This window comes from Micropterus dolomieu, linkage group LG07, assembly GCF_021292245.1.
Source record: "Micropterus dolomieu isolate WLL.071019.BEF.003 ecotype Adirondacks linkage group LG07, ASM2129224v1, whole genome shotgun sequence".
NCBI lineage: Eukaryota > Metazoa > Chordata > Actinopteri > Centrarchiformes > Centrarchidae > Micropterus > Micropterus dolomieu.
The window spans coordinates 3,157,460-3,184,282 of record NC_060156.1 but is presented as its reverse complement, the minus strand read 5'-3'; the positions used below and the strand labels follow the sequence as shown (position 1 = coordinate 3,184,282).

General features: G+C 39.9%; 1 protein-coding gene and 1 long non-coding RNA gene across 6 annotated transcripts in view; one reads left to right on the top strand and one right to left on the bottom strand.

Annotated features, from left to right (window-relative positions):
* Positions 1-26,823, top strand: part of col18a1a (collagen type XVIII alpha 1 chain a) — a 78,719-nt gene that overhangs the window by 40,469 nt on the left and 11,427 nt on the right. For 2 of the 4 annotated variants that reach the window (XM_046053247.1, XM_046053244.1), the window contains 19 exons: positions 6,196-6,734; positions 8,796-8,879; positions 9,889-9,960; positions 14,576-14,651; positions 16,149-16,211; positions 17,217-17,353; positions 18,158-18,184; positions 20,072-20,278; positions 20,434-20,460; positions 20,621-20,683; positions 20,833-20,901; positions 21,013-21,063; positions 21,271-21,393; positions 21,541-21,603; positions 23,204-23,248; positions 23,943-24,074; positions 24,399-24,470; positions 25,121-25,147; positions 25,793-25,891. In XM_046053247.1, coding sequence (XP_045909203.1) covers positions 6,196-6,734; positions 8,796-8,879; positions 9,889-9,960; positions 14,576-14,651; positions 16,149-16,211; positions 17,217-17,353; positions 18,158-18,184; positions 20,072-20,278; positions 20,434-20,460; positions 20,621-20,683; positions 20,833-20,901; positions 21,013-21,063; positions 21,271-21,393; positions 21,541-21,603; positions 23,204-23,248; positions 23,943-24,074; positions 24,399-24,470; positions 25,121-25,147; positions 25,793-25,891 — 1,976 coding nt within the window. Of the gene's footprint in view, positions 1-6,192; positions 6,735-8,795; positions 8,880-9,888; positions 9,961-14,575; positions 14,652-16,148; positions 16,212-17,216; positions 17,354-18,157; positions 18,185-20,071; positions 20,279-20,433; positions 20,461-20,620; positions 20,684-20,832; positions 20,902-21,012; positions 21,064-21,270; positions 21,394-21,540; positions 21,604-23,203; positions 23,249-23,942; positions 24,075-24,398; positions 24,471-25,120; positions 25,148-25,792; positions 25,892-26,823 lie in introns of all 4 variants that reach the window. The other 2 variants (XM_046053246.1, XM_046053245.1) reach the window with 2 other exon arrangements.
* LOC123973323 lies at positions 20,044-26,737 on the bottom strand. 2 transcript variants are annotated; one of them, XR_006825595.1, is made up of 3 exons: positions 26,518-26,737; positions 25,785-25,984; positions 20,044-20,669 (listed from the first exon to the last, which is right to left on the bottom strand). It is a non-coding gene; the product is annotated as an uncharacterized LOC123973323 (long non-coding RNA). The 2 variants fall into 2 exon arrangements; XR_006825594.1 differs by lacking the exon at positions 20,044-20,669 and adding an exon at positions 24,206-24,497.

The window sequence follows — 26,823 nt, the reverse complement described above, 5'->3', positions numbered from 1 at the left end:
CTCTGGTTCCAGGACTAAGTGATGCGTCTGGGCCCAAATAGATTTGTGTTTGTTTGAATTGTTTCAACTTTCTATGTGGTTGGTGTGCAAGGTCATGGTGTGGTTTTCTAATCAGGGGGATAAGGGCTATCTTTCATATGTAGTCTTGTTGTAAATGACACAAAAGTGCTAGCTTTCCGGGTACTGCATAGCTTAACACTTCACACGATTGTAACTGCTCCAAAAAGCCTGTGTTAGGAAAAGCACAAAAAGGCTTCAAAACACAGCAGACTGACCTTAGGCAAATGATCTTGTTACCAACTTTACACCCAGAAGACAGGGTTTAAAGTTTCTTCAGAAGCTGGTTCACCACCAAGGCATGCATGTTGGGTATTGCCTGTTAAAGTGGCCTTAAGGTATCGCTGGAGAGCTTTCAGTCACTCTAAATCATTCTTGGATAGACAGAAAGCCACTGCAGCCAGGACCATCTGATATTGCTCATTCAAACACAGCCATGGCAAATATCTACCAGTGGACACTGCTTGTTAAAGTGATGGAGGCTGATGTGACATATTGCTTTGCTATTAAGTTACTTCTATGAGGTGTCTTTGCATCCAGATCCTGAAGATAACTGACAAACGTTGTCTAGGAGCATTCTAACGTCACATGTTTTCTGTTCGCTAAAAGACTCATGTGCCTATGCTGATGTCTTACTGCAGCAGCCAGTGGTCAGATTGGTAAATCTTTAAAAGTTGTTAACAGGTTGGTGGGCTTTGCTTAAAGCTGAGTGAGGTCACACATCAATAGTCAAGATAATGTGTTACAAAGCTCTGTAAATGTGTGCCGTTATTTCCCAGGTTATTGGCTCCACAGCTATCTTGGGCTGTTTTCTGCTGCATCTTACTGAACTCTTATGAGTTCTTTGACTCTTAAATTTACAGATCAGAACCACTACTATGCAGTGTCTGGGAAGCTTTTCACTATCTGCAGCTGTGTTTGCTTGATGTGTGGGAGGAGGGCACTCATATTCTCTTTTTTATTTGGGCCTTAATACCACCCCACTCCTACATAATTTAACTATGACCTGTCATGCAAGAATGTGTCATGATATACTACATTTTCTGAGTTGGTATTTTGGATGAAATTAAAGTTAAGGGCCCTCGTCATGGGGCACGAAAAACAGTGGAACAATTATAGACTAAAATATGTGAATGTAGCCTATAGATATGTGTATGTGGGATATTACTGTGGGAAGATGGCAGAGATAGCTGTGTGTGCATGGAAACTTTGTAAGTAGTCTGTCAGATGTACCACGGGGGGGGGGGGGGCAAGACAGGATTGTTAGGGCACAATAGCCCTTTTAATGATGTTTTTCCATGGTTACCAGTCTCCTACTTGAAAGATGAGCAGTCATTCATATCAGGGTCTAGAGGTCAACTGCAATTTATTTTGGTTAGTTCTTGACGGTAAAACTATATCCTGTATGATAAACTCCAGTTCTCTCTGTCAGTTTAGGCTCTGTGATTGATATTAAACAGAATCCTGTCACATGTGTGGTGGTCTAAAAGATGAAAAGGATGTTTTTCTCTTAAGATATACTCTGCTCTTTTGGTGGAATCTGAATGTCTGTGTACATTTAGTTTGTGTTTTGTGGCTTGTACACCAGTTTGGTGGTCTGGCACTGATTTGTAGCATCACGGTGCCATTTAGCCGAGATTGATATTGTATCTCATTACAGAAAGGCCCTAAGCTGGCTCTAGTTCTCCAGCCTGCTGCTTGCCAGGGAATCATTTTGAGTGGGCTCTCAGGGGGGTTCCAATTATGGGCACAGTGTGGTCTGATGTCTTTGCTGCCAGAAACTCATTGCCCCCTCTGGTTTGTGTTGCACGAAATGAGAACTGATGAGGCAGCGTTGCAAAACACAGTACAGGGATGTCTCATACTGGATTGTGACACTTAATGAGTGTCAGATTTTGAAGAGCAGTGCCATCTCAACATTTTGAATGGGCTCTAAACCTATTTAGAAGCATTTCCATTGTGCCTATAATATCACACATACTATTTTCTTCCAGTTGCAAAAAGACATATTTATGAAGAGATGTGAGAAGGGGTGTGTTTACCCTGCATGTTTCCATTGAAGGTTTTTGTCACTTACAGGTAGAGAACGTAGTTGAGAACTTGAAAAGTATCATATTGCTCCTTCCCCAAAGAGTAAAGTGCACAGCTTGTGGCAGACCCATCTTCCTTTTTGTGGTTTGACAATTACAGCTCAGTCTTCAGGGCGAGCCGACATGGAATCTCCTTCCTGGACTATGATGTGGTTTTTGGCTTGATATCTTTTCCGAGCATTCTGCATCATCAGTCAGCATCTACTCGCCCAGAGGTTCAGAATATCTTTTGCAGAAAGAAAGGACCATTTATTCATGGTTTTGATATATAGACCTTGATATTCAGATCATCCTGTGTTCATATTTGTTTTCCAGTTTACACCTTGCATGGTTACAAAGCAATTAGAGAAGTTACAAGATATATTTTATGTTCCATTGTTATGTTCCACAAAGTAATCATCGTACCGTATCTACTTTCATAAGATACAGTTATGAACGATTGATTCCACTAATTACAATGATTTAACAATATAAACATTAAAATGACTCCCCTTTAATTCTGTAGTAGTAGCCAGACATACATTAAAACCACAAAATCAAACAGGATCAGATAAGCAGATATCACAAATCATGTGACTAAATTTAATTAACTTCACTTTTAAATTAATAGGCTAACAAGCACTAAAGAAATAGTTTATGTTGCTTAATGACTGTAGATTTTTTTTAACAATCATGGGATAGTAAGTCATTTCTCCAGGGGTGAACTCTGACACTCAAAGGTCAGACCACTGACCAGCTTTTTTTGCAGAGCAACGGGAGAGATCATTACCCCTGTCAGCAGGCCTCAAGGGATGTTTTAAGTGGTGATGAAGCATAGTCTGTGAAAGTAAAATGTTTTCTGGGACAGTCCAGATGTCCAAATGTTTTCCCATGGATTATACGGGATCCTGTATTTCACAAAGCTGTATATACAGTCTCACGCTGTATATACAGCTTTATCAACAGGGTATCACCATCTCTTGTACCCCATCTTGGAATGTTTGGAAATGAAGTGCTGCATTCTTGGTCAGTAAGCGGCCTTCTTGACAAGACAAACTAGAACCATAAACCCAGCACCGCGCCATTCATCAACCGTCTTTTTCTATGCCCGATGGGCCTTGAAGCCGTCATTGGTTAACAAAAGCTATTTGGAAAACCTGAATTGAGATTGCACTTAAAATGCTAATGGTGAAGCTTTTGTATATCCAACGATTTTTGATCTCTGAGAGGGAATGCCTGGTTGGCCCTTTGCTGACAATGTAGGCACATTGAGCCGGCCTCAGCAAAAGCATTCCTTTGCCAGCCTAAAGCAGGTCAAACCTTTTCATCTGCTTTAGATCCGGTAATGAAATTGTCTTTATTTACATGTCAGAGCTTTCCCTTTTTCTTCATAGGCATTTGCACAAATAAATCAGAATCCTTTTTTAGATTTGTAGTAAATCGTGAATATTTTTCGTCTGGTTCACACGGATGTGTCTCTTGTTTTGGTCAATTCTGAACATCACATCATCACATCTGGTCGGTGTAAGTGATGACTCATAGGTGACATATTTCTCTAATGAGAGGTTTGGGAAGCTTGGATCGTGAGTGCATGTGTGAGGATGTCTGCCTATTTGGCAAGATTATGAGAAAATCAGATGTTTGAGTTATAGGATACAGAGATTGTCATACATGCTGCCTGCTGAGAGACAACCAGGCTGTTTTGAGAGATGCGCCTCACATTCCAATTTATTAGAACATGAAGTTTAACACAAATTAAATCTTTTTTATGTCCAGCTGCTAACTTAACAGTTTGAATGTCTTTTGCAAATTACTGAAGTACATTGCAGATAGTAGGGACATTTTTCACTACAAATGTCATTCAGAACAAAGTCATCATTACTTTTCATTGGAAAAAAGTGAATATACACGCTCACTTATTAAGTGTTTCTGTTTTAGCTCACATGTCAGCTTCAGTACCTGTAGCAGGAGGATTACAAATTAAAACATGATGGGTTTCACTGCTCAGTTACTACAGAGTTTTCCCTTTTTCAACCCTACTCTGGCAGAGATTTTGCACATAAAAGCGAGCCAGGTTTAGACATGTGAGCACAGGCCTACTGACGAGGCCCTTGAGGTTTCTCCTTCTGACTGAGTAAACATCTGTTTGGCTTGGTGCAAATGTTTATTATTAACTGCCCTCTGTTCAGGAGTCAGGGATCTACAGGCTACCTAAGGTGCTCTGATTCTGGGACTAATAATACCAGTTAACATTTTCTAGTTTAGCTAGATCAGAATGTTATTCTGAGGTGTTGTTTGTCTCAAGATTTTATAAGCTTTTAAAAAGCTTGTTGTACATGTTGTGTTGGATAAATGTTATGTGAAGTGACCCAGAGAGGATACTTTGCAGAGTTTGTTTATTTTTGTTCTTTTCTTTTCTACATGTGTATCACTTATCTAAATGTGCTTTTTTCAGATTTGGTTGGTATTTCTGGCACATTTTTATCCTATCGGTGCTTCATTTAAATATTCTGGTGACATGAACAGAATATGATTAGATAAGTACAAATTAAAATGTGCAATCCACTTAGTGATGAATCTTTGTCAGAAATGAGTGGAAAGTATTTTTATTGCTGTCCTGTTACAGCTTGACTGGGTCCTCTGTCAGCTCAGATTTATATGAAAGCGTCTTTAGTTCTCAGACAGCGTGCAGAATATCCAGGCTCGTGTTTCTGGTTGTACAGCGAAAAGCAGGACCCCGGGTTCAGCCAAACACCTCGTGTGTTTAAGCTCTCAACAAAGCCAAACGCCAACCCCACTGATCTCCAGTACTCAGGGCAGTGGGGAGGCTTTGAACCGAGCAATAGAGCTCTCACATTAGTCACCAGGTGGTAAAACAAAGCATTTCTTCAAAGCACCAGAAACTACGTCAAGTGTTGTCCCAAAACAGTGATTTTTGTGAGTTCTCTTTTAACCCGAGAAAACATCATTTTTGATCAAAGCAGAAAAGTTTAGTCTGTCTCCACCATGAATGTGAATGAATACACATCGGTCTTTGTGCTCCTTGTATTCTTGCCTCCAATTATTATGCACTGACCTCGCCAGAGTCACCCAGGGTGATGGAAGAGTGAGCAAAGATATGCAGCGGGCCCAGCTGTTGGTCCCCGCGTGCCCTGGAGCAGTGACATTTAGCGGATGTCACACAAGTTGGAAGAGTCTTTTGTTTTTTTTTTTATTGTCGTTTTTAGTGTCTTCAGGAATGTGACGCATAGTTATCCATATTTACCCAATTCTGCACACAGGAGTCAAAAAAAGAAATAAATTCAACATTTTTTATGGTAATTTACGGAGATCACATCTAGTGTCAGCAGCTCTGCGTGTTTTTAGCTCTTCTGACATATTTGTTTCAGACCCTTCTATCACTACGTTCAATAATAAGTCTTAAACCTTTTTTAGAAATGAAATACGACACAGCAGAAATATAAAGGTTTTCATCTCAACGCATACTGTGTACTCTCAAGTGTGAAGTTAACTCTCAGGTCACATCTTCTTGTGCTCTATCTTCCAGACTGTGCTTTTACATCTCGCTTTAGGTCAGGAAGTAGAAGTTTGACGTTAGCTGGTCTTGTCTTTGGAATTCAGGCCCAGTGTCTGCTAAAGTCATCTGCTTTTCCCAGCCTCAGCCTTTGCCTTTTTTGGGTGGATGTCAACTGTTTCCATATTTCGGTTTATGAATTGTTTGTTTGCTTGTGGTCCCCTGAGCAGAGTTGCTTTGCCAACGCTTCTCAGAAAAGTCTACAGTTTGGTTGGAGGCAGTTGTGTCAACTTAGCATTTAGATAATATGAAATGTGTAGATGCTTTTTACGTCACTGACAAATTACGCTGTTGATTGTTGTTTTTTTGTTTTAGCACAACAAGGACCTATGCAATTATCAGCATCCATCAGGCACATTCACTCCAAGTCAACCCCCAACAGCCTAATATAATCTGGTCTAACATTATACCCTGCCATGCGGCCCTCCCTTCTAACCTCCAACATATTTCAAGCATATTGTGGCCTTACATCCTTTTTCTCTCCCCCTCTAGAAGACAGTGCAGTGTCCCTGCTACAGCTGATTGGGGATCCTCCACCAAATGAGATCACCCAGATCTATGGGCCTGACAACAGCCCCGGCTTTGTCTTCGGCCCCGATGCCAACACGGGCCAGTTGGCCCGTGCCCACCTGCCGAACCCATTCTACAGAGACTTCGCCCTCATCTTCAACCTTAAACCCACCTCTGACAAGGGTGGCGTCATCTTCTCTGTCACAGATGCCTCACAGCAGATCATGTATGTGGGTGTTAAACTGTCAGCCGTGCAGGGCAGCAACCAGAATGTCATCCTGTACTACACAGAGCCTGACTCACAGCAGTCGTATGAGGCCGCCAGGTTCCTTGTGCCCTCTATGAGGGATACCTGGACTCGATTTGCCATCGCTGTAAGGGATGACAAGGTGATGTTCTACCTCAACTGTGACATAGACCCTCAGGTGATGCGCATTGAGAGGTCCCCGGACGAGATGGAGCTGGAGGCCGGTGCTGGGGTCTTTGTTGGGCAAGCTGGAGGAGCCGATCCTGATAAGTTTCTGGTGTGTACACAGGCCTTTTCTGTTTTGAACAAAACAATATTCAGGCCCATGAAATCAAGAAATTAAATAATTAAAATATTATAAAATGATTATTATTTTTTGTTAAAGCTTTCATAGTAGATAATTAAATGATGCATCTGCAGTGAACATGTACAACTATATTACTATATTTATGTGTTGGAGTCAGCAGACTGCACGTTTCACATTCCCAAACTACTTCTTTTTCTAGAACAATACGATCTGCACTGAGACAGTGAAGTTTTGGAAAAGTGTTTTGATTTTCCATAGTTAATCATGTGAAACATCTTGGCTGAATAACTCTGATATGATTTGATCGCTCAAATTGGCCTCATCTAAACCATAACATAAATGTTGACCTCACCTCACAATCTTTTGAGAGTAATCTGCAATTAATTGGAAGTCCTTGCAGTCTGAATATAATTTATTTCAGTCATTTGACTGCTGAAAATCCCAACAACTGTTGACCTTAGCTTCTAAAGGGTTATAGTAGTTTGGCCTTTGGCTACCTGCGTGGAGAAAACGTGCCACTGCATGCCTAAAGTCAGTGGTGATTATTAATTCAGCTTCTGTGTGTACAGCTAATTGTGTAAAACAGATAAAACATGGGCAGTAGGTACAGTATAGGTTTCTGTTTCCATAATACGCTGTGTAAGCCTTGAGCCATTTAAGTGTGGGAAAAAACAGCTTTTGTAAACATTGATACATGACACTATTGCTTTAGGGATTTACAAACTGCATTTTGTTTTATGTTCTTATAATTCACTTAGAATCTGGGGGAAATGACTTGAAAATGACTGAGTACTAGTGTGACAATTATTATCTCAGATATAAAAGACAGATAATTGCTTAATTTATTTTAAAGTGACACTTTAAAACTATTTCCCTTGGGGTAAGGTGATATCTTTAATTCATGCAAATCTTCTATATTTATCTTAGAAAATAAGACATTAAAGATACAGTCATTTATATGGCTGTCTTTCTTCACCATTAAGTAGAAAAAAAATCTTCTATTCATAATGACAATTATAATCTTACATAATACATACATAATAAGAGTGTTTGCCGTCTTCCCTCTGCTGTAACAATTGTTTTAATCTTTTTTATTGTTCTGTTTGAAGACAGCTGCTTATTTTGGTGTGTTTTTTTTTCATACACAAGCACATTTAAGGTATTTCCAGAAATATATTTTGTAAACCTCTTGCAGTATGTGGAAAAACGAACCTAACCTTGTTTCTTCCTTTAGGACTTGTTGGCCATGTGCTATTTGTTGACCCTAGCATGGCCCTAAGCTAGAGAGGTCTTGTGAATTTAATTTCTCCAATGAAATCAAGCCATAGCGAGCTTCATTTACATCTAAATATTTACATTATGTATTTATAAAAAGGAAATTTCATTCCGAAATAGGATTTGTTTAGTAGATGTCTCTAGCAAAAACATAATGCAGAGTCAGTTAGTAGTCCATCTCTTGCACAGAAACAGATTTATTGTGAAGATCTAAAGCATTTGTTGTCATCTAAACGCTGTACAAGTTACAAAAGAAGCCAGTACAACCATTAAAAGCCTGTATAGGGTTTAAATGTCAAAGAGCCTTTGCTATTTATCTTCAAAGCTCTACTAAAAAATCCATTTGACTTTTTTCTCAGCACATAAATGTGTCCTGAAGAGTCAACTTCAAATAACTGAGCAGCTGAGAAACGACCTCTTTATTCACAGCTAATGGCCCTTTGATAGGCTGCGAGATAGCATTCTTGCTATCTGTGCGAGGATCCTGTGTGGGAACATGTATCAGATCGTGTGTGCGGGACAGAGATAGAGGCACTTCACAGGCTAAAACTGGAGACATCAATAGCCCCTCTGATTTTGTCTAAAGGGGGAATTCCTATAAACATATCACCAAAACCCTAGCAACAAGTTCAGAGATAAGCACCCGTGCATGTTGAAATAAAGACATCTTTTGTGTGTGTGAGGACCATTAAGTGCTGTTCTAACATAATTGTTATGTATCAAACATAAAAACACCTTGTCCTTGTTTTACAACAGGGGGTGATCGGTGAGCTGAGGGTGGTGGGAGACCCCCGTGCTGCTGAGAGGCACTGTGAAGAGGATGAGGATGACTCGGATATGGTGAGTGACGGCGAATCACACTATGAGCACAACAGACTACATGTGATTGAAATGCTGTAGTATGACTGCAAAGAAGAAGAAATACTGTATGTTAGAAAGATAAAACAGCACTTGATGGTCTATCCAAAACCACATGAAGACACAAACACATGAGCAAGTGTTTATATGTTAAAGTAAGCTGTCTAAAGTAAGCTCCAATCATTAGCATGTCTGGCTAACTAGCTTCAATAATTAAGTTAGGGGAGAGACGCCCTGAAGTAATACAAATAATGACATTTTACTGGGCTTTGTTGGTTTATTGAAGCATGCTACATCATAAATCATCAATATCATCAATCTGCAACAGATGACCACCCACACACAAACACAGGTGTCTCACTGCAGCCCATCAGCAGGCTTAAATGTTATTTAGTAAAACATTGCCTTCGCAGCTGTTCTCCTCATGAGACCACCAAAACCTTGCCCTTACTGACAGAACAAGGTTGAAGATTTTACCGCTTGTTGTCAGCAGATCTTTAGATGTTGCCTGGATTAGACGGGAGAATGACATTCTTTGGGGAAATGGCGGGTTTCTGATTTCAGGATGTGTCTTTTATCGCAAATGATAACCTCACACACAGCCGTATATAGGACGCATTACAGGTATTGACTTACCAAGAAGATTTGAGTCTAACGGGAGTATGTGAGACCTACTTACCGTATTGTAATCTTTCTGATACAACAAAGACACATTTGCAGTAATAAAGACAACACAGACCACTAAAATAGTGCAGTAATACTGTCACACAGGGCACAGATAGCATAGAGGTTGTGTAGTTAAAATATATGTACAGGTATCCTGCAAACACACTGCCCTAATTTGCTACATTCCTTTAAAGCTGACTTGAATTTAACCAAGTGGAATTAATGAACGGACACACACACATTTAAAAGAGCAGTTTCAGATAATTATGTAATAGTCAGAACATCTTGTAGACATCAAAATTAATTGTGTAATTGGTCTCCTCAGGCATCAGGGGAAGGAAGCGCCTATGAGGAATCCAGAACCACAAAATCACCCATGGAGAAACCTATATGGACGGTATGGAACAACTTTTGTTTATTATTGAGCTCTTTAACTTATTATTAGGGCTGGGCACGTTAACGCAGCTTTTATTATTATTATTTTGAAAGTCTGCTGCTCACTGGCTCTGAATATACATCCAGTCAAACCATGGGTCACAGGAGGGGGGGGGGATAGCGTGGATAGCTACACGCTGCATGCCGATTAGTGTTGGGGAAGATGTCTGTCTAAGGAACATTCTTAAAATCACAACGTAGTCGCTTGGCCCCGCGGGGTCGCTCTGCGCTTCGGTGTCCAGACGGCTTCTGTGTGCTACACAGCTGCAGCCTATTTAACTTAAGTTAAAATTAGAGGCTTCATAACTTTACCTGATCGGCCTTCATCTAGTTTTGCTGGGATGCTCTGCCATGTGAATTCCCTTCCTGTTTATGTCCTATTTAGTAAAGAGTAATAGATTCTGGAAACTCACAAACAGCGAGGATCAGTCTCTCTTCCAGTGATTTGTACTGCGCGTCGCGTACAAAAAGTTCAAGACAATTCAGCTTTGGCAGCAGGCGAGCGTGCTTCGTGAGGCGAGCGCTTCACCTCACTCTGACAGGGACACTTGCTACGGAACATGACTGTTTCTGCTGCTCCCTGATAAAAGAAAAATGTTGCAAATAGCTTTGGTTTAATATTTGATTTTATTACATTAATGTTTAAGTAATGTTTACAAGAAATATTTTATTGCTACTGTGTAAAGGGAACACTGCAGGTAAAAAGCACCTTATTTGTTTAGTGTTTGCAAACCACATGTTATTGCACTTTAGTGTATATACCAGTACATTTAAATTAAAAGAATTCGCAATACACAACTTTAGAATTCATTATTCAATTTTGCGCATAACTATGCGATTAATAGCAATTAAAAATTTGAATCGTTGCCCAGCACTACCTATTATGAAGGTTACTCACCTGCTGCTGTTTGTGTATCCTCTTCAGTTTGGCTTAATGATGTCTTATTAATAATGCGACTGTTCCTTGCAGTTATTTTGCGGTCCGTACTCTTCTTGTACGTAATATTGAAACACTATTGGTTTTGTCACTGGATATTGCTCTGGAACTAAATACGTTTGACTTCAGATTGTATATGAAGAGCTTATAACAGAGTGAAGAAGAATGAATGAAGAATGCTTTGTTCCCTATGGAGGATTTAAACACCTTATCAAGCCAGACCTGTATACCTGGCTGACAAAGATTATTAGCAGCAGACCGTGCATCTGCAAACTGAGTCCTCCCAGTGTTACATATACCGGTGATGTCTCAAGTTACTCGCTATAAGTGAGTGAACTTCAAGAGAGATTAAAAACTGCTGAGTTGATGTCTAGAAACTGAGCCGCTTCTGTCTTCTACATTTGGGGATGAAGACTTTTTACATACTTTCCTTTTTGTCAGACTAAAAAGGAAATTACTTGAGCCTTTTTAAAGACATAATAATAGTATTCCTATGAAATTATTTCGCTAGTTCATTTGCTTATAGGTGACCAAATATAAAGTAAGGCCAGCAAGAAGACTTTTAGTTTTAGCTTCATTCTTCAGCATAGACACGCTGCAACAGCAGAGGATTTACCTGCTTGCAGGTGAGGTGTGTGCGCTCTGGACAGATGCAGCTGCAGACTTATCACCTGGATGAAGGCCATTCCCAAAGATAATTGTCTCTTAGCCACCATGTACTGTTCCGTTCACTTACGCTGTCGCTCTATTCCCACTATCACCCATGCAGTTTCTCTAAACCTTTGCATGTCATTTGGTGTTTCTCCTTTTGTCAATCTCACTCTGTCCCCCTCCCTTCCCAACCGTTGTCCTTCTGTCTTACTCTCTTCTGTCTAACAGACACCCACTCATGTCTTCCCACCCTGGAAGACAAGTCATGCAGGCTGAAATGTAGCACAGCCTCCACCATGTAACACCACCACAATGTCTGCCACTCAGAAATATAGTGTAGAGTTAGGAAAAACCAGATGTCAATTTGGACTCGATCTGATCCAAGACAGAGCCCCCCACCCCCCGCCTACCTCAAGGCCTTGTTATTCTGACTGTTTAGTCAATCATCTGTGTAGTGGAACTGACAGAGGTGGAAAGAAAGAGAGAGAAGGAGACAGGGAGGGCAGGGTCAGGTACCTAAAGTCGGAAGTCTCTTCATCATTACTGCTCTATTCTCTGCCTTGATGTTTTGCAACTTTTACAAGGGGCTTTTCCATCTGTTCAGTAGGCATTTATTAGCATCATATAATATGAAATGGAAAAGACAACAGCTGGCATCTAATGCCTACCTGCCGACGTCTTTCCATCTGATGTCTGTTCACAGAACGTAGAACCTACACTCTGCACAATTGTCCAACCAGTGCAATTAAGGCAAGCCTGGGCAGAGACAAGTGAAAAGACGGAGAGCTGTATAAGTGAAACTTTCCATTTTGTCATTCTGGAATTTATGGTGATAGATGGCTGAGCTAGTCAGTCACCCTCAACGGTGTCACTTCTGGAGTCCAAGTGTCCCCATCAGCATGAAGCCCAAACAGTATAATTTTGGCTTGATGTTTCAGGTGGAGTTCAGCCACTTAACAGTTGTTATTAGTAACTATCCATAATGTCTGTCATGTTTAGAAAAACCTACAATGAATGAAAACCTTCATCTTTTACATTCAAGAAGCAGAACAAGCCAGGGAGAACAGAGTTAACATGTTGTAGTGATTAGATGAAACAGAAATCAATGTTGTGTGATTACCCAGTGCTCCACTTAATTAGTCTTAATAGGAGCCTGGGGGGATGCTGTTATAGCTTCATTAAGTGGTTTTCATGGAAGACAAAGAATATGTCAGTGAGGGCAAATTCTAACTCACGTTTGCATTTTTGTTTGCTGTAATGATCCATTTTAATCCATTGCATCAGCAGAAGTTAAGCAGAGGAGCCGTGCCTTTACTTTTTTTCAATACCAAGGAGCTAAAGGATTGGCTAAGATGCACGTTTTTAGTGTGCTGTTAAGGCTTAATGGCACACAGCAATGCTTGGGGGAAAGATTGCTTCTGTTCAACTAATTTCCAAACCTGCTTCCACTTTATAAACTGCCAGACTGTTTTTCTTTCATCCTTCAGCCAATGACAGAAAATTGTCAAATTCCAGTAAGTTCCCTTTGTGATAGTTAGTAGGGCATGCTTAAAAAAAAGAAAGAAAAAGAAACACCCTACACTGTTGCCGAGGTGAGATATGTTCATTGCCGAGGGAGCTGCATACCTGCTCTTACATTCAGGGGGTTGTGTGGTTCAAATCCATCAACGCCATGTTCTAAAGATCGGAGCCTCCCACCCGTCATCCCCTGCGCTATGATGGATAGTTGAAGGAGTGAACAAGCAGGGTATTCTTTATCACATTAAAACATATATCAACTTAGGACAGTCAATAATGGTCTGGCCAAATTCTTAGCATAGCCCGTGCCGTGCAACGCAGCGGGAAGGAAAATTTCCCGGAGAGGAAACTAGTTAATTATGAACACTGGCTTTGTCCCTTCAGCTGCCCCCCCTCTCCTACATTCTTTATCCCGCTCCTCTCTTGAATTCTTCAGGTGACAAAATCCAGGGTGTGTCACAGGTGAAGAATGAGGTACCATTTTATTAAGATTGGAAGTTTGGGAGCATAAGTGACCCCACCTCCCCCCAACCTCCCCCCAACTGTGTTTTTAGTAATGGAAGATTGCTGATAGACTGGAGTCTAACCTGTCTTTCATTTGTCCACAATCACACTTTACTATATAGGCTACAACAACAAAAACAATAAAAATTTATACAAGTCATAGAAAGGCGTTACAAAACTCACACACACCACATCCTTCCCTAAGTTTAACCCCTTTAATTTGATTGAATAGTTCAGTTATGCAGGTTAAAACTGGGGTTTGGAGTGACAGCTATGAGGTGACCACACACATACACACAAATACACAAAAATGAATACCAATGAAGTTTGGTGTATGTCATTTGTATTGCAAACAAACTCAATTGTTGTGCTTTTAGTGTCACTCTGGGTAATGATACTTAGCAGGGTGACCGACTGGGGGGGCTGTGTTCCCTGGCAGTCTTCATAATGTTCACTTAAAGAGGAGTTTTGCAACAAGGCCCAGGCATGAGATGTCTGACAGCGATTAACGTATAAACTGCAATTACGGAAAACAGCAACAATTTGCCAAAAGACAAAGAAAGGAAAGGTTTTGTTCTTTCCTTTGGTTGCCATGCACATGTTGACTCCATCATGCCTAAAAAAGCTTGTTGAAGAGCTGGGAAGCAGTCTTGTGAGAGGGGAAGAGAGCTTTGGCTGCACAAACTATAAACATCACTGCAGTTGAATGGTAACAGTGTCGAAACATGAGTCATTTTCCTTGAGATTGTTTGGGATTAATGTTAACGGGCCGTACTTTTTCCCATGCAGTGACATTGTTCTTACATTTTTTACCGAGACCCCTAAATGTAGCGGGGGGTAACAATGGAAATAAAAGGGCGTCCCAGCCATAAAATCTAGAGACTGCTTAATGCAGCTTCCAGTAAATGTCATCCATTGTACTTTTTAAATATGCATTTCTCTCTGTTGCATGATTACTTTCCTGCAGACCACTCCCAAGTCTTCCCAGCCCATTCCGCCACCTCTGACAAGGAAAGAGGAGGTTTCGAATGTAAGAGAAACAGGTGAGTTTATCAGGACAGAGTCAACACTTCCTGAAAAGAGACCTGCTGGCATTGAGACATCAACACCAACTCGAGACGGAATATTGTTTGTGTTTCTGTATTACTTCTGGACTGGAGTTTTTTTCAGTCAAAAACTTTAGCGTACTGTTTTTTTATGCAAGAGCCCTTCGGAGTGTTTTTACAGATGTCTTTGGATACGACCCCTTTCTGTCTACCACATATCACTGTCTTTCACTAAGTTATCATTTTAATTTCAAAGATTGAAAATAGATGTTGTACCTTAACACGCTGACATGTGGCTAAGCTCACTGGTTAGGTATGGCAGAGAATGTTTATGACAGCACATGGCGTTGCAGAGTTCATGTTCCTTGAGCTGGTCAGAGCTGGCGACAGATTCACTGACAGATGTCTCCATCTAGTGGACGTAATGATTAATGCAGTTTAGGGGTTGGAAGACTGATTTGTTACAAGCACTGAAGTGTCAGTACAGGTGTTGCTTGTTGTGTGAATTACATTAAAATAAATAATTCTCAGTTTTAATTTGGAGCAGACAGATGTTCTCGTTTGAAGATATATTGAACATGTCCCTATGTTCTACCCTCTAGGGTTAAAGATACCTTGTGAATACTTTGTCCCCACCTTACCAACAGAGAATGTGAAACAGATTTTTGTCTGCTGCTACGTACTGTATTGTCTAAATTGCACATACTTACAGCCACTTTGTGTAAAATTTAAAAATGTCTTGTGCCATCTGGTGGCAGTGGCATGGAGGCCACAATGGGCCCCAGATTCATATCAAAAACGTTGGTCTCAGTTGTATCCACTGAGGCACCATGCTTTTGTTTGAAACCTGCCGGTTGCATTGTAAAAAGTGTTCAAGCTTCACAGTGCAGAACAATATTACATTTGTATGAACAAATCATGAGCGGTAATGCTAAATATAAAGATGTAGGTCTTTGACGGAGCACTCAGGATCTCAGTATTAATCATCATCATGTTATGTCATTAAAAAAAGAAGTTGTTTTGTCTTTTAGAGAAATAAGACCGATAACTCTGTTGAGCACTGTATCTTCAAAAAATCTGACTTTCACCATGAAAATGTATCTAGAAACCGGGAAGAAGATTATCTAGTCAATTTTAAATTGAATAAAATAATACTTGTACCCATATTTTTAAATTGTGCTAAATTTACACTCGCAATCTACAGAGCTTGAGATTTAACCCCAAAATGCTGCAAAAATCAGTGTATGTTGAAATTTTTAGGCACTTTACTGTATATCAGTATTCTGTTGCTGTTTTGTATCTAGGTTTTACTTGAGATGGCTTTGCTACTACAGGAGTAATTAGAATAAAGAAAATAATACTTAAAGTAATTTATACTTTTTAATTGCTTATAAGGTCATGTCCTGTGTTGATAATACATAAAACCATGTCACGTCCTGGAGCATCCACGTAACTGGAGACTTAATTTAACACTGTCTTTTGCATTGTGTTCAGCAAGTGACTCCCAACACGTTTCAGTATCTGTGGAGTCCAGGCCCGGACTTCCTGGGTCACCAGGTGGGTCGATAGGGGTTTAAAAACAGAGACACCAGCATTCAAAGCTGTTTTTCCTTTTTTATTCTCTGGGTTCTGCTATGTTCTTCTTACTTCATGTGTACTCACCTTGCACGATCACAAGACGATTCACGTGAATTTCAAAAACACACAAACACAAGAATGCATGAATCTATGTACTTTGTGCTTTTGAAATCACGCGGGGTGGTGAGCATGTTTGTATATAAGCCAGGGGGATGAAAAATTGGGCCGTTCAGGCTGTAAACCCCATGCAAAAAATATCTGCAAAGGGAGAAAATAGAGGAGCTCAATCGAGAGAGGAGGATAATAGCAAAGGCGAGAAAATGGAAAAAGGATGGGGGAACAATTTTAGTTAATCGTCACATAGATTTACATTTCTTAAAAGTAAGAGGACCGGACAAGCAGGGGTAGTAGTGCATATTAGCTTAGGCTAGTGATGCTATGATATGTGGCATTATGTTTTCAGTGAATATTATAAGCTTATGTGTCCATTCAGAGGTATGGATCCTTTTTTCTCTAACCCCTAAACTGAAAACCCTAAACTGAAAGATTGAAACAGCCAGCTTGAAGGGGACAACATTGCACTGTGTATGTCAGCAGTTATGGAGATGGACAACTTCTACACAACTGATGGAGTGGGCTGCAATTCCTACAAGCTGCACTGGAAGTGACACATTCAGTTTAAGGTCAATTAGCTCACACCAGAAAATAAATCTCAGCATGGCAGTGCATGCAGGTGTGGGAAGGTGTATTCAGTTACCACCTGAAAGCCTTCACATGGCCTTTAAATTACAGCCGTGCACAGTGGGATTCTCGCTCCATCAAGCAAAAAGTCATTTCCTTTTCCTCTTCTTCTTTTTTCCCCTTCTTTTGGGTGCAGGAAATGTTCTGTTTATTGTTTGGGGTGTTGGATACAACCATTAATCTTTTTTGAAAGGTCTTTTCATGAGGGTATTAATGACTCTGCCCTTTGTTGTTTATTTTCAGGGCCAGTTGGAACTAAAGGAGAAAAGGGCGACAAAGGGGAGAGAGGAGACAAAGGAGACAGGGGTCCAATAGGGCCGAAGGGAGAATCCGGCTCCAGCTCTGGCTCCAGCTCACGGGGTGGAGCCCGTGGAGAGAAGGTTTGGACCTTATTTTATATTCTACTTTGATAACGGATGGAATATTTGTATTAGACAAGTCAGGGAGAGTGAGAGTTGGGATGCAGTGATGGTGCAAGTTTTTTTAACCCAGTTTATCCTTCTGAAGTTTGCAGTGGGCACTAAGTTAGCTGGTAAAGGTATGAGCAAGGACAAGTAACAGCAGTGATGTGAGGTTACGTGAAATATCCCAAAGGAACACCAGAGGGAGCTGCAAGTCCTAATTTTATGCAAACATGTGCAATACAGTCTCAAAGCCATGTTTTATGTTTCATTTGATTCATTTCAGTCCTTACTGTACTTTTTTTATTTTTAAAGTATACAGTGTGCATCTAGTTATTTTGCTTTACCAAGGCCAAATGTCCTCATAAAATTTGTTTGTTGGGAGTATTGTTGTCTTGACTGACTGGTTTGGTTTTCTTCTGTCTTTAAAACAACATACACACAACATGCTTGTCCAAATATACACAAAAAAACAAAATGAAGATTAAAATCCAGCAGGGGACATGGCCATACAAAGACAAAAAATTTTATCAATCAAACAAAAGTGTGACACAGGACAAACACTCAAAAACACTAAAAGTTACATTTATGTTATGATTAGGCTAAAGTGCATTGGTCATTGGGATACAGTTAGAAATAGTTTTGAGGTTGGTGTTACTAAAGCAGGACCTAATACAGATGTTTGAGTGTGTGAAAACTCTCCAACAAGTGGATGTGTCACATTAGGCAGCCAATAAAGACTGTTGGCGCTGACCAGGCACTGTTTCCTCTTTTCACTTTCAGGGGGAACCAGGGGAAAAGGGAGCAAAGGTAAGTAAGAGTGTTTTGTGTGGCTGTTGGATCTTCGACTAGAAGTTCTAGAGACGTGTGCAAGTTACCCAGCATTAAATAGGGACTGTTGGTCTTTGCCAAGCTCAATCTCAGGAACATAAGAAACAGCTGCTAACTTCTATGATTTCTTTGAAGTTATAACCTTAGTTAACAGTTCTTTACTAGACATGGATCAATCCATCGGCGTCGGCAGGTCATTTTTCCGACTGTATCCACGATTGTAATTCAACAACAACAACAACAACAAAAAGATTTTCCGTGTTGATATGGAATAATCTTCATGATGCAGCCTGTCTCGCAGGTCTTCAAAGAACAGAGGCTACTCACAATAATATTGCTAAGTTTTGTTTGAAGTTCACGTAAAGTGACCCCATTACTCAGCCTGCCTGCATTTAGAGAGAGACAGTGCATTTCTCACAGCTTCAGGGCTTGTCAGTGACTAATGAATTGTCCCTAGCAAAATTTTAATCAAAACATGTAGATATAAATGTCGTCAGTCAGTGTCTAGTTAATGCATTTGCTACACAAACGGTTAACTGTCCGCTGCAAATAGTGACACCTGTCGCTCTCCGTGCTGTCTCTGTCCTCCTCGCTCAGAAACACCTTTGCTCTGATTGAGTGAGCTGAACTTTATCAGAGCTTCTGAAGTTAACATTTGTGTGGATAGGCTATGTGGTGAGGTTTCTGTCTGATCACAAGTGTTTCAGTTTCGGTTTTCTACCGCTGATGAAGAGCAGTGAGCTTTTCTCATCCAGTGAAGTTCAACACGGATTCTGTGTCTGTTAGACTGATCTAAAAGGGATAGCCTACTTCCATATCAGCAAAGCAATAACACAGGCTAAATTGTTAAAATATTATGACTATAAATATGACTATTTATTAGATTGTGATTTTATTCTCGTAATAATACAACTTCTCAAAGTATTATCCTTCAAATGTCAGAGAACACAGATCTATGGGAGAGATTTTGAATGTGCAGAAAGTTTTGAACATGAGCAGAAAAGCTGCTGAAACACAGGAGCTATTAAAGTCCAGGAGTTTATAACTTAATTAAAATGTATTAATTTATCATGGAGGTGTAAAGGTGCAACATGGACATTTAAAGTTTTTAGGCTACTTCAGGCATGCCCACATGTGTGTTGACTCAACAGGGATGAAATTAAATAAGTTCATCTACAGGAGAAACATTTCTGACAGCAATGCAGAATACCTGAGAGCCTTACTGCATTACTTACTGCACACCATGTTTTTTTAGTTTGAATTGTCTTGTGAATGTTGGGTTTCCTTTTATGTAAATAGACATTTCCTCAATAATTTGGTGCACAATAATTCACCAGAATGCAGGAAATTACGCCCCTGGATCATTCTTTATAAGCAGACAATATACTGCAGTCCTTAAAAAGTAGCTGTAATTAAACCTTTTCTTAAAAAGCCCACTCTTGATGGTTTTAGCCAACTATTGACTATCTAAACTTCCCTTTCTCTCTAAGATCCTTAAGAAAGCAGTTGAAAATCAATTGTGTGACTTTCTACATAACAGTAGTTTATTTGAGGATTCAGAGCGCATCATTGTTGGGTCTCTGGAAATAATATTACAAAGAGTACGGCCTGGATGTGACAGGATAGTATTGGACTGCTACAATACAAAGTATGTAGCAAGATAGGTGGGTTTTTAGTTAGAAAAACAGGAGGCTCACCGTTCAGTTTGGAACTCACTAGCAACTGGGACAGGAACAGAAACCCCTCAGAAGTTTCTTCAGTATCAAATTAATTCAGTGATCGTTGTCAGAACATCCAATGGTACACAGGAAACATGAAACGTTTTGCATTGTTCTTGTTTAATCACTGAGGCTTCTTTATCTCCAGGGCAGTGCGGGCTTTGGCTACCAAGGAAATAAGGGAGAACCTGGCCCTGCTGGCCCCCCTGGCCCCCCTGGCCCTCCAGGGCCCGCAACTGAGTTTTCAGTCGGCAGTGACGGCTCAGTTGCTTCAACAGTCCCGGGACCCCGAGGACCAGCTGGACCACCTGGCGCCCCGGGCCCCCAGGGACCACCAGGAGCTGATGGAGAGCCAGTTAGTAGAATGCAGTTGAATTCTTAGCGTAGCGTAAAGCAAATCTTTTGTTACATGTTCTGTTGAGAGAAGTAGTTTGGTTTAATGTAGTTTCATTACAAAATTTTATTTAGCAAATTATCCTTTTAATTTCATTCTTTATTTCAATCTCAAAGGGTGATCCTGGGGAGGATGGAAAAACGGTAAGTTGTTGTTTTTTTCTTGCACTATACCAACAACAGTGATAAATGTTTTAAACTCTTATCAGTTGTCAAAACGTTTATGTGATGGTTGTTAAAAGTAGATACATATTAATTTACTTGGATTTAACCTATTTAACATTATTATATTTCCTCAATGTAGGGTGCTGATGGACCTCCAGGCTTCCCAGGAACCCCAGGTGACCCTGGACCTAAAGGAGAGAAGGTGAGATGCTTAGTTACACTAACAGAATAACAGAAACAAGATTGTAAACATTTACAAAGTACAGAAGAAAAAAAGAAGAAAAATTTGAGTTTAAATGGATTTATCTGTTGTAGAAATCCACCTTGTGTTAATGAGTCTTGTGCGTACAGGGAGACCGTGGTGAGGGTCAACCTGGACCCAGGGGACCTCCAGGACCTCCAGGACCAGGATTCAGATCTGTGAGTTAATCTTGGCGTCAGTTATGTGCTGCGTAACTTGTATCAGCAAGAGACTGTCTGCCTTTGTTAATCATTTGTTGATTCCAACTGATTTAAGTTAATTTATTTCAGACTTTTGTGGACATGGAAGGATCAGGGTTCCCTGATTTGGAATCTGTTCGGGTGAGACGGATTGAAATTTTAAATAGTTCTCTCAGCAGTAAACTATGTACAGGACATGATCGTTGTTGTGGTAGTACACTGTAACCAGCATCTGTAACTGCAGTGAAGATGAATTGTTTGCGAAAGACATTTCTGTCATTATAGATTTGCCTTTATATATTTATGTAAAGTAGCAAAATATGCAAAAGGTTTCTTTTTTTGTTATAGGGACTGCCTGGTCTGCCCGGCCCCCCTGGTCCCCCTGGTCCTCCTGGTCCCTCTACAGCAGGCACAGCAGTGGGTTCTGGGGCGTTCGGACCACCAGGAAAGGACGGGGCGCCCGGTAAACCTGTAGGTGTCAAGTGTGTTTGTCTCTCAACACCAGTAGTCAAAATGTTCTCTAAACCCTCAAACTGTCTGGACTGTGATGAAAGTAACTGTACAGTCTAACCAAATCAACAAATACTGTATACCTGAACCAAATATTTCGGACTCTAGGGCTTGCCTGGTTTGCCCGGTAAAGATGGTGTCTCTGGAGTTCCTGGTCCCAAGGGAGAAAAGGTAATGGTAATTGTTTATTCTGTAAAAATCGTAGTGTAAACACGAGATGGTTAGTTTAACTGAAATTAATATTCAGTTTTGCTGAAAGTACTGTTTGTGTTTGTTGAGAATTTTGGTATAAACCTAATTTTAAATTACATAATTTGATTGACAGCTAACGTTCTATAATACAGGCCAAACACAACACTGTGTTTGCGGGAGCTACCACTGACTCAGCAGTTGTTGAAATAATGTTAAAAACTAACAAAAAAAACTAATGTCTATTGGGAATTAGTGGGCTAGGCAAGTCTAGGACTAAGCAAGCTAGCTTGCACTTTCCGAGAGAAAGCCAGTTAGCCCAGCTTGCTAGCTTTTCTTTTCCGTCGTTAAGTTAGAAAAACTAACTTAACAACAGTCCTCTCACATGTTAAATGTTGCCAATTGTACATAAGCAACAGGAGAGCTTCTTGAAAATTTGTTTGTATCAACATGTGTAGGCTATAAATGGCTAAGACGTGTTCCAGTCAGTTGTGCATCATGGTAGTTGGTAGTTGACAGGTGACACCATAGATATCCATAATAAAGGCTAGATGTCTCGTCTGCACCTGGCGGCCATCTTGTCACAGGCAGCTCGCTCACTCGTAACATTGTGTTTTAATGGTGCATGTACTTTTTAAATAACCATGACTTCCTCAATTTTATACCGATTTTCAAACGGTTTGGTTTGTTATAAACGTCAGAGATGTAGTTATGACTCTGCACACTTATGAATAATTATAACCATGGACTTTCATATGAAAATAACATTGAACAGAAAAGATGGGTGCAATGAATATACAAGCACAAGGTATTTATGTTAAATCAATATATAGGCTATTAAAACTCAAAATGGCAACATTATTTATTTATATATATATATGGGCTGTCAAATCACATCCAAAATAAAAGTTTGTGTTTACATAATATATGTGTGTGTACAGTGTATAATTATTTTTAATATATAAATACACACACATGCATGTGTATTCAAGAAATATTTGCATGTATATACTGTATATAGACTTGTATATGTATATGCCAGACCTGGTCTGTATGTATATATAATGTATATTTTATATAAATATAAACATTTTATATAAAATTAACAAATTTTTCTTAAATATATACATGTGTGTGCATTTCGAATTTCAAATCGTTATTGGTGTCTGTAAAACCTATATAATTGAACAGCTCGATTGTGGTCTCAGCCTTGATAAAATGCGCAAGTAGCCGTGATACACAACTATGCTGCACGATCAAGTCGTTTCTCGAAAAGAAAATCTGCAATTTCAACATGTTCAAGCATCCAGAATTATAGCCACGTTAATAACGTTTGTAAGAAACCAAACCGTTTGTAAATCCGTCGAGATTTGTGTTCGTGCTGATCATTAGGTACCACAGAGAACGCCAGTAAGCTTGCCTGTGACAAGATGGCCGCCGGTGATGACGATAGAGACTCCGCCGTAAGACATCTAGCCTTTATTATGGATATCTATGGGTGACACACTGCCCACCCAGAGGCTTGAAGCTTATGTCCTGCGATGGGTTAACATGTTTTGTCTAACTCTTTTCCCCACACTAGGGTGATTCAGGTGAGCTGGGTTTACCTGGAGCAGTTGGACAGAAGGTGCGGTTTTATGAACTTAATTGTTTTCCTTTACTTTCCTTCCACTTCACCATAATGTTGCCACAGCTTTACAGTAAGATCTACACTTCAAAATACAACCGAATGTTAATTGCTCCTGTTGTAACCAGTATTAGAGACATTTTATTGCACATAATCCTGAGAATAAAGTACATCAATAGTAAGATGCTGGCGTGCCTTTGGGATACTAGTAATGGTGCCGATTTGACAATTAGAATGACGCATCAACTTTCATCTAACTATTAAAGCTTTTCTCATCGCTCTCATTTCTCTAGCCAAGCTCATACTTTTCTTTTCTCACCAATCTGCTCCCTCACTATTTATCCTCCTCCTACTTTCCTAAGCCTTCCGATCTGCAGGTTACTGGGCTGCAGCACGTCAGCCATCAAAGGGGATTTGTGTCTTCTAACAATATGCAAATGTTTGTCAAATATTGTCAGCTACAGACTTGACTTAAAGTTTAATGCGTTTAATGAGTGCTGGCTATGGTTTAGTTACGTCTGAATTTGGTCCAAGAACTGCTCTTGCAAGTACTGATAGTCCCTAAATGCTGCATGACACAGGTATCAGTAGTTTTGTGCAGGATGCATGATATTTCTGGCAATGCATTCAAAAAGTCCACACTACCTTAAACTATGATTATGTGCACTTCACTGATTGTCATTCCATCTTACAGGGAGCTCAAGGAGACTCTGGTTTACCAGGGCCTGCAGGAGAGCCCGGACTGGCTGGTCTGCCTGGACCTATTGGACCAGTTGGGCCACCTGGGCCTCCCGGGCCTCCTGGACCGAGTTATCGGGTTGGATTTGTAAGTTCTCTATTCATTTTGGTTAAGATGTATTTTGATAGAGTGGACACAGTCTCACAGTAATCTGAGAAGTCTGCAATTTGGTTGTCTGGAACGGTTCACCAGCTCGTGATGAAATAAATGGAGATGTGAAAAGAAATTCTATAATAGTAGAAAATTCTATGTATTGACAGCTTTAGTGGAGACACTGTGGTGTTTCTATCAGAATTCAACTGTCAGAAATAACCCACGTGGCAAAATGGATGGCACAGGACAGAACAAAATAATAATAACAAAAACAGGTTATTTGGCTGTTTGTTATAAGATCTTTTTTGGTGTTTGAAGGATGACATGGAGGGCTCTAGTGGAGGTTTTACCAATGGACTTCCTGGTATCAGAGGACCAGAAGGAAAACAGGTCAGTATTGATGAAATACTTTGCGTCCTGTGGAAGATGATATAAATATATTAAATTATTCACAGTACAAAGTAAAATAAGCAATAGATCCACCTTCTTGAAATTCTGAATGTCATTTTTTCCTGATATCACAAGCCAGAGTATGTCTGACACCAGATCTGGTGAAGATAGGGATTTTGAAAAATAGAAAATTTGATAATAAGATTAGTGTTTCCCGTTTTGCTCTTTAATTCAAATCAGGTCTTATATTAGGTGAAAGCGTACTTGGTTCAATTGGTGATAGTCCATTTATTTAGTTATTTAAGTGCAGTTTGTCTTGCTGCTATAATAAACATCTTGGTGTAGCACAGATAACAGTAGTTATGAAGCGATAATGTCTCGACAACAACTACAACCAATTGCAAAGAATTCATGGGAGTAATAACAAAAAGCTGCATATCTTGAACAAGCAAACTGGTTAACAGCTACACCCAATGGTTTTAATCTTTTTATAGTAAAGGTTTATCATATCTGATTATAAAGAATCATTAATTCTATAAGACCCACATGGCATTTATTTTGGACTGGTCTACATTTTACTGGTCCAAGAACCGGTCCAAAGATTTTTAGTAGGAGCTTGTAAATAACAAAACAAACGTGTCTTCTTTCAGGGTCCTCCTGGCTTGCCTGGACTTCCGGTAAGTAACTTTGATTTGATTTAAACTGAGTTTTCCAGCTCATAGGAATCTGTCATGAGCTGGTCCTTATGGCCCCTACTCTAACTCATATGGGTTTTCACCTTCTAAAGCAAACTAATGGATCAAAATGAGTATGTGAAAGTAGTGGAAACACACAAACAAGCCTGAGATACAGCTACCTGGGACTCAGGTGTGTTAGGGCCCCTGTGCTCCCTCAAGTGTGTTAAAGAGTTTATTCAAAAATCAGGTTTGGTTCTCGGTTGCATTGTTGCTACTCTTCTGTCATTTAACCTTTTAGTTTTATAAACCATTGATTTAATGTTTGGAAAAATACGCTGCAGCTTTATTGATGTATAAAGAAACAGAAAAAGGAAAAAAAAGAGACAATATGAGAACACAAAAAGTGACTACTTTTTCAGTTACTCCGGTTTTGTCTACCTCCGCATGATGGACCATATGAACTGCCAAAAGTAAAGCAATAAGCAGAAAGTAGCCGAAAGTTGCATAGAGTTGGGCTTTGATTTCCAGTGGGCTCAGGTGCAGAAGCAAACAATGCTCATTATGGGCACTTATGTTGTAGAAACTTTTTGTGTGTGTTTTTACTGAATTTTGTTTCACTGGTGTGACCTGAATGTACCTCTGCAGGGTAAACCTGGGTTCCCGGGTATTTTAGGTCAGAAGGGCAATGAAGGTCCTGTAGGAAGAGATGGGCAACCTGGATTGGATGGCTTCCCTGGACCTCAGGTAAAAGAAGGATTTTCCCTCCTTATCTGGCACTCTGACAGATATAGGATTATTCCATGCACCAGCTGGGTTGGCCAGAGGTCGCATAGTAACCTGTGTGATGTAACAGAGCATTTGGTTTACCATGTTACACTACAGACGGTGCAGGCTGTCAAATTAAAGGATAGTTTCTTGTTTGTTTTTTTTGTATCTAAAACCATCTGGCAGCTTCTCACTTTTATATAGCTGACAATGTCATAACCTAAAAAGACATGGGGCAAAATATTTTCCTTTCTCAAATATTTATGTTTATGGAATATTCACCCCATGATTAAGTACATTCTAGCTTAGTAAGTGATTATTTGTTTTTTAAGGAACAGCAGCCAAGTATGCAGCCTTAAGTCAAACAAATGTTGGCACTATGCAGTAATAGTAGTGTCAGCCAATGTTGCAAGAGTAACTCTGACAGAGGGAAGGATTTGTTGGAAAAACATTTTTTGCACGTCCTGCTGCTGTTTCCAGCAGTGCATAAGTTAAATCACGGTTTAGCTTTAGTATCAGGAAATAACTGCTTTAAAAGATATTATCATATTGGGACTTATAACCCAGTATAAGCATGACCTCGGACGAACTCAAGGTTCACTTACTAGCATTTTCCACAGCATTTGATGGTTTTCACCAGTGGATGGGTTTTGTTCCGTTGTCATGGAGATGGCTCAGTTGTTATCCATATTTCCAAGGCAAACTTCATCCACTGACAACGATACTGAGATGTGGATAATAAATAAACCCAGAGTGAAGATTATTTTTGCAAATACATCCAGTATATTTAGCAGCAGTGTGACGTGCATCATTTGGATGTCTGTTGAAATGTTTTGATTTGATAATGGTAATATTTAATCTTTTATGTGCATTTCTTAAACATTTTAAAACAACCGAAGGGAATGTATCTT